The sequence below is a fragment of the Herpailurus yagouaroundi genome, unplaced genomic scaffold (genome assembly GCF_014898765.1).
Source record: "Herpailurus yagouaroundi ecotype Mexico unplaced genomic scaffold, PumYag 67622, whole genome shotgun sequence".
NCBI lineage: Eukaryota > Metazoa > Chordata > Mammalia > Carnivora > Felidae > Herpailurus > Herpailurus yagouaroundi.
Genome location: NW_024420423.1, coordinates 1 through 7,395, shown reverse-complemented (window position 1 = coordinate 7,395; position 7,395 = coordinate 1). Strand labels below are relative to the sequence as shown.

Sequence of the window (7,395 nt, the reverse complement as noted above, 5' to 3'; positions counted from 1 at the left end):
CATGCCGGCCCACCTGGAGCACGTGCTTTTTGCCAGTCCCTGATCAGCAGCCCACACGTATTCTTGTACACTCAATCCCTTGGACGCCTCGAGTGCCTGGGTCCCGCCTGCACCCGGGCCCTGCTGGAGCTCTGAGGCTGGCTGGCTTTGGGCAAAGCGAATCCTTCACTGCACAGACTGGGACCCAGGGCCCAAGCATAGAGGTTCCACAGGCAGGTCAGTGTAGGGAGAGTGCAGAGAGGGGCACACCCTCTCTTTGGGTGGCTTTGGGTGTGAGAGAGGTAGACCCGGGGCACACGTAACTCTCGCAGGGGGATTTGTCTGGGCACAGACCTTGATAAGGCTGGCTGACCCCAAGGGCGACCTTGCCCCTGTTCCGGACCAGGTAACCTGGGCTCGCAGCTGGTGGAGTATAAGGAGGAGATGTACATCACGTCTGACTGTGGGCACACCTGGCGGCAGGTAAGGATGTGGAGGCCTGGCACATTCCACCCCCGTTCCACGGAGACGCCCCCCCCCCCGATGTGCTGGATCTCTGCCCCCCACCCCAGAGGAGTTCTGAGACACACAGAGGAGTGGCCTTCCAGCCAGCCTGACCGGCTGGACACAGAGCTCCATTTAGCAAGTGCTATACCTGCTGCACAGACCATTGCTGGGAAGTCACAGACCTGACACACACCCTCACGCGGGCAGACCGTCGCCGTGGGGGTCTGAGCAGTGGAATAAAGGCTGGGGACAGGGCTGGAGGTGCTGTCCAGGCAGGAAGCCACGTGGGGTCTCGGGGGCTGGGGCTGAGCTCTTCTGGGAGCCCAGGGGCCAAGAATGGGGGGTGATCTCCAGGTTCCTGGCAGGGGCGGCTGTTGGGCGGACGGCAGAGACGTAGAAGAGAAGGCGAATATGGGGGAGGGGCAGGTTTGGGGGAGCCTGGCTGAGTCTGGGCTGGGGGGGGGGGGGCCTGGGAGGCATCCAGGGTGATGGTTCGAGGCAGCAGTAATGCAGGAAATGGTGGAACCTGCCAGGGCTCCCCTGTGCCCTTGTGCAGGGCCTACCTGGAGCTGACATTCCCAGCCTGGAGAGCTGAGACGGCGAGGGCGGGCGGGCTGCTGGTCCCAGGGGCTCCGGGCAGGGGCAGTGCAGCCACGAGGCTCAGTGCAGGGCCGAGGCTCCGGCCCGGGAGAGGCCTATGTGCCTCTACACCAGCTGTTTGCTTCCCGCACAAAAGGCCTCACCGGGTCCACCCGACTCCACGGAGTGACGGTCCCTGCATTAAACACGTAAGAAAATGCACCGAACTTCTGTGTGCATCTACCCTCCCAGACCGTGTCCGAAGCTCTGTTTCAGGGCAGGGTTTGCGTGCCTGAGGCCCCTCTTGCGGCCCCTCCCCCAGGTAACACTCGGGACAAATGCTTTACTCCCCAAGGTACCCAGTTTACCTACAGCCTTAGTGCAAGGCCCTGACATTTTTCAGAATATGCAAGAAACAAGGAATTTTGAAAAGGGCAAAAGAGACTTAGTTATAATATTTCTATTTCACCAAAACTAGTGAAAGATGCCTAAACTTTCTTAAAGATCACCTTCCGTCCATTTATTACAGAAACATGCACCCCGTTAGGGTGAAACAGACAAGGTGCTCAAATTTCATAGAAACTGACTGCAAGATATTCATGGTGGCCACTGTCATTCATTCAGCAATGTGCTGAGACTCCACACTTGGGAATGCGGGAATCGGACGGGAGAATGTTGATTCTGGTGCAGCGGCGGGAGGGGGGGGGGCGCCCACGTGTGCGGAGGAGGAGAGACCCTCTGGGCTTGGGGTTCACGGTGGGGGTGGGAGGTGGCGGGGGACGGGCTGTGACAGTCACAGAGGGCACTGCTCAGCGCAGGCACGTGGTCAAGGATGTAATAAGATGCGTCTGGGAAGAGAACTCTCGGAATATGAATTACAAATGACGGCATGTATAGCTGCTTAATGGACATAACCTTTTCAAAACACAAGTTCCCAAGGATGTAGAAAAGCGAAACAACAACCAGAAGACGTCCAAAGAGGGCCCTCTGAGTCTGGGGTGTGGGGAGGCAGGGAAGATGGGGACCAGAGACCGCCTGCCCCCCCCCCTGCCCCCAGCCCTGCTGCCTGGGGGCTGATCAAGGCACAGAGAACCATAGCACCGGGAGCTCCAAAACCCTGCGACCCCACTGGGGAGGGTTGGACCCTGGAGCCCCCTCTTGCAGAGTCCCAAGCTGATGGGAATGGAGACGCTCTGGGGGTCCCCTGCGATAGCTGGGAGGCGCCCCATCTTGGGGGTGGGGGGGCATGGGGAATGTCGTCCAGGGAGGAGCCACTGGCTGGGTGTGCACATGCATCAGCGGGTGGGCCCGCGAGTGCCTCCCGCTCTGGGACAGTCAGGCTCTGAGGACCCACCCGTGATGGTTTCATTACACCACATGGCCCGCTCCACAGCCTTATCACCCCGAGAAAAGCGAATTTGGCCCCCAGTAGAGCAGGAATGAGGGTTCCCGCCGCACGGGCAGAGGCCTCTGCAAGTTCAAAGCATCAGGAGCAGTGCCTTGGGGGAGACAGATGCGTTAGGCGTGGGACTGGCGGCTCAGGGGTCCCCACGCGGCGAGGAGGCTGGCTTCTCCTTGCATATTCCCCGGGACGGGGAGCTCACTCTCTCCTGGAGGAGGAGCCCGGCTGCTTGGGAATGCATTTTCCTGGGCTGGGCCTCTGCCCCTCTGGTCCGTCGCCCCCCAGCACCCCCGGGAAGCTGCGAAAGGGAAACGTGTTGCCATCGCCCTGCTCGTAAGCCTCCCCGACTAAGCCTCCGGTGCCTCGCCGCCGTCTGCAGGAGGAAGTCCCGCCCGCTGCTGACATGTGTGCCCTCACTGCCCAGCCCGGCTCAGGGGCCTCTGCCCCCCGGACGCGCGGCTCTCTCGAACCTCCTGCACACCCCCCACGATGCCCCGGCCCCCCTCGGATTAGCCCAAGCGACACTCACACACTCCCGGGCGCACCCGGGAGCGCCCACTGACTCAGACCTGCACCGGGTGCGTCCAGAAACCCTGCCCGGGACCCACCCCTGCGGTGGCAGAACGCGGGCTGAGTACCGAGTGAGAGGGCGTCCCAGGCCCAGACTGTCATCCCTACCCCTGGACCCCAGCACCCAAACAGAGGAGACCTGAAACACTGGATCTGCTGGATGAGTGAACAGTTGGGGTGGAAAAGTATGAATGTTTCTTCCGCACGGTATCCTAAAATCCGCAGACCGTCCCCTCCCTCATCCAGGAAACTCTACCTCCAGCAGCACACTTATCCCAAGCACCGTTAAGATTGAGGACCCCAGGCGCACCTACTCCTCTGACCCCTGGGGGGGGGGACGGGGGCTGTGAGTCCAGGGAGGGCGCCCGGCAGGGGCGCGTCCGCGGAGCACCCAAGTTAGTGCTGTGAGCCCCCACTCCAGCCTGCAGCTTCGTTGCACACAAAACACAGCCTGCCCTCCCACTGCGGGTGTCCTGCTCATGGAGACAGGAGGCCGTGGACCGAGTCAAGGTGGGGTCTGGGTCCGAGACCCGGGGTCTACCCTGGACTCGCCAGACAAGCCACCGGGTGTCTCTGAACCTCTGGCCCCTCTTTGGAAGTTGGGAAGATGCCCTCTGAGCGTGGCTGCCACTAACGGGACCCTGGATGCACGGCAGGGGCCACCGTGGCCACCACCCCGCGCCCGTCCTCATCCCCCTCCCCCACGCCACCTGCACACGTGTTTAAAAACTAGTTCATAGACACCCAGCCCCCTCTCCGGGCTCTCCTGGAAAAGCTGGCCCACGTTGGGCAGAGCGCTTGGAGCCGGCCCCCGCCTGGCCCGCCTTGCTCGTGCAAGGTGCCCGCCGGCGTCCTAGAGGCCCCTGATGGGTGGCAACCGTCACCGGCAGGGAGGGGCTCACCCACGCCTGGCCCTGTAGGCTCCCCTTCTCTGGGTCATTTTGCCCGGCCTGACATCCTCCGGCTGCAGACGTGAAGTAGGGGAGAGAGCGCGGGCTCTGGGGTTCATCTGCGAACTTCCCACCATTTCCTGCAAGGGGCCTTTCTTCTTTATTCAAGCCGGAGTGTTTCCTAAGGAACTCCGATGAGCAATGGGAAACACCGGCAGGACTGTGGAGAAGGTGAAAATATCTGGGGAAGGGTTTCGTAGACCAGGGGGACAGCACGTGCAAAGGGCCTGTGGTGTGTTCAGGGAAAGGCAGCCAGGGTGGCTGATGTGTGGGGGCAGGAGAACGTAGGCAGGGGCATCTCCTGCAGAGGCCTGGAGGCCACGAAAGGGTTTGGGTGGGATTCTAAAGGCCGTGGCGGGCCACTGGAAGGTTCTGGTAAAATTTTACATTCCTGACGTGTGGGGCATCGTCCTGCCGGGTCTGGGAAAATCCAGCCTTCACGTGAGGAAAGACTCACGATGGAGGGGCGGGAAGAAGGCGCTGTCCAATGCTCTTTGGGCGGTTCCCCCGTTCCTACGCGCTCATTTGTCCTAGAACGTTCCCTCCACGAGTCAGGGAGTTTTCCAGGTCTGTCTGCCCAGGCCAGAGCAGGTGCAGCCGCGGGACCGAGGGGCCGGCTGAGCCCCGCCTGTTCCGGCCTCACCGGGCACTGAGTGGGTCGTAACACCACCGGCTCGGCCCTGCCCTCCCCCAGCCCAGGAGAAGCGTCCGCAATCCCCAAGCTGTATGCGCGGGCGGGAGGCGTGGCCAGCCCCCTCGCCAAGGTCTCACTGAGACCCTGGGCAGCTGGCACGGAGGAGCGGGCTGGCCCAGGTGAGGGGCTGGGGAGGGGTGGGGGGGTCCCGGCTCTTTCCCGACTCCCCCCGACTTCCCTGCGCTCCCGCCACAGAACCACAGGTCCTGACGGCCGACGGGGTGGGAGGTGAGTGGGCTCCGTGATGGGGCCACTTCTGGGAGAGTGAGTGACGGGGCAGGGGATGCCAGAGGGGGTCCAGACCCTTGCTCGCCGTTTGGATTCTGTGCTCACAGAAGATCTAGCGCAGGCCCTTTGCGACCTGGCCTGACTCAGCAGCCACACCTGCCCCACCCCAGGCCTCAGCTTCCTCATCTGCGAAATGGGACCCCGATCCCAGGGCCACCAGGGTTATCTCCTCCTGTGTGAACACTGTCCAGGGCGCTAGGCCTTTTGTCACCTGAAGACGTAGTGGCCACTCATTCATTCACTCTCTTATTCATTCATTCATTCATTCATTCGGTCATCCATCCCCCACACAAGCTTCGCCCCCAGCTCTGAGCTGAGCCCCAAGGGCCACAAAGATGACTCAGAGGCAGGCCCTGCCTGGGCGGAGCTCCCTGGCTGGAGGAGACAATGACAAATAGTGTAGTTGGTGCTGAGGCTGTGGGCCCAGAGGCACTCCCCACCTGGCCTGGCTTCAGGGAGGGCTTCCTGGAGGAGGCAGCATTTGAGCTGAGTCTTTTTCAAAAAATTTTTTTTCTTTGTTTCATTTATTTTTGAGAGAGAGACAGACAGACAGACAGAGAGAATGAGCAGGGGAGGGGCAGAGACAGAGGGAGACACAGAATCCAAAGCAGGCTCCAGGCTCCGAGCTGTCAGCACAGAGCCCGATGCGGGGCTAGAACCCACGGACCGCGAGATCATGACCTGAGCTGAAGTCGGACGCTTAGCTGACTGAGCCACCCAGGAGTCCCTTGAGCTGAGTCTCAATGTCAAATTGGGGTTTACTTGTCCTAAACGCTCTGCTGACTTCCGTGATTTCTTTCCTGCCTTCACGCGGTCCCCGTACAGGTGCGTGAGCTTTCCCTGCAGAGGGCCAGCTTCCTGTGCGTTTATCTGCAACTTAATCTCTCGCGTCAGTGGTCTAGAAACTGCCACGCTTGTTCGTGGAGAGCATGGGGGGGGCCCGGGGGACACGGGGAGCCCTGAGCCAGCTTCCTGGGGCTGCGTGGGGACACCTCTGCCCCCAGAGAGTGACCCACCCTCAGAGCGTGGCCTGCCTCTCTGCAGGTGTTCGAGGAGGAGCACCACGTCCTCTACCTGGACCACGGCGGCGTGATCGCAGCCATCAAGGACACCTCCATCCCCTTGAAGATCCTCAAGTAATGCCATGGGGGCCCAGCTCGGGGAGGGGGCATTGCAGGGTGGGTGGGGTTCCTCCAGCTGGGAGATGCTCCCGGCTGGGCCTGGGGACACAAAGAAACCGGGAATGGCAGCACAGTAGGGTCCGCAGCAGGGGTGGGGGGGCAGAGGAAGACTTGGGGCTTAGGGGCCCGGAGGAGGCCCCCATCCCGGCCTGGGGGAGCAAGGAGGGCTTCCCAGAGGAGGTGACTTTCAAGCATCAACAAGAGTTAGTCCCGTGGAGGAGGCAGGGCCAGGCAAGGAAGCCGGCAGCATGTGTCCAGGTGAGAACAGGTTTGGATGGGCTTCTGACATCTGAGGGGCAGTTGTAAGGAAAGGGGGGCAGGTGTGAACTCTGGACTCGGCAGGCAGAGAAGGCAGAGCTGGGGGAGCTGCTCGGAAGCCAGTATCACTTTAGTCTGAAAAAGTTTTCTGCATTGCAAGCCGGTGGCACCGTGATATGATGAGTTGGGAGGCAGTACGCCCCTGTCCCTGGCCTGGCAGCGCCTGGGCTGGGCTCAGGCACCAGGGGTGGGGGTGGGGGCTGACCTGGATGCTCCAAGGCCAGACGACTGCAATCCAGGGGCTGAAAAGCAGCTGCAGTGTACCCAGGAGGCACGCCCGGAACGCCTTAGCTGCAGTGTTACTAAGGAGATGCGGGTGCTGCTTGGTGCCGGCGGGCGGCCGCTGTGCCCCCGGGAAGGGGCGCAGGTGTGGCCCGGACCTCTTCTCCCGGCCCCCTCGGCTGGGCAGCACCGGCCCCTGGGCTCGGGCAGGGCTGGATCCGGCAGGGCAGCTGGGCCTGGCCCCGGGGAGCGTTCCCGCCCGCCCGCCCGCGGGGGTGACGCCCCTTGTCCCGGCAGGTTCAGTGTGGACGAGGGCCTCACCTGGAGCACGCACAACTTCACCAGCACCTCCGTGTTTGTGGACGGGCTCCTGAGCGAGCCGGGGGACGAGACGCTGGTCATGACGTGAGTGCCCACGGCAGGGGGCGGGCGGGTCCCAGCCGGCCCCCGGGGGACCTTGCTGCTCCGAGGCGCGTTCGACACCGGCCTCCCCACCCCCCCCCCCTGGCCTCCTCACGCCCACCTCCACCCTCACACCTGCCTCCTGGTCTCTCACCGTCCACTGTTCCTGTCCTCCCGGGGGACGTGCACCACCTGCCCGGGATCGCCTGGCTGGTGAGGCTTTGAAGCCAGTCAAGGGCCGGTTCTGGGCCACCTGCCCCATGCTGCCTCTGGAGCTACCCTCCTCCTCCCCCTCCTCCCCCC

General features: G+C 62.6%; 1 protein-coding gene across 1 annotated transcript; it reads left to right on the top strand.

The window, feature by feature from the left end:
* Positions 1-352: 352 nt before the first annotated feature.
* Positions 353-7,389, top strand: LOC121025324 (VPS10 domain-containing receptor SorCS2-like). The gene is made up of 3 exons (XM_040467864.1): positions 353-462; positions 6,014-6,105; positions 6,988-7,389. Exons 1-3 carry the CDS (start codon positions 424-426, stop codon positions 7,097-7,099), a joined length of 243 nt encoding a protein of 80 aa, XP_040323798.1. The 5' UTR covers positions 353-423; the 3' UTR covers positions 7,100-7,389.
* The last annotated feature ends 6 nt before the right edge of the window (positions 7,390-7,395 follow it).

Coding starts and splice junctions, on each gene's coding strand:
- LOC121025324 (XM_040467864.1), top strand. CDS start 424: ATGTACATCACGTCTGACTGTGGGCACACCTGGCGGCAG. Junction 463..6,013: donor GTGGGCACACCTGGCGGCAG/GTAAGGATGTGG, acceptor GCCTCTCTGCAG/GTGTTCGAGGAGGAGCACCA. Junction 6,106..6,987: donor ATCCCCTTGAAGATCCTCAA/GTAATGCCATGG, acceptor TTGTCCCGGCAG/GTTCAGTGTGGACGAGGGCC.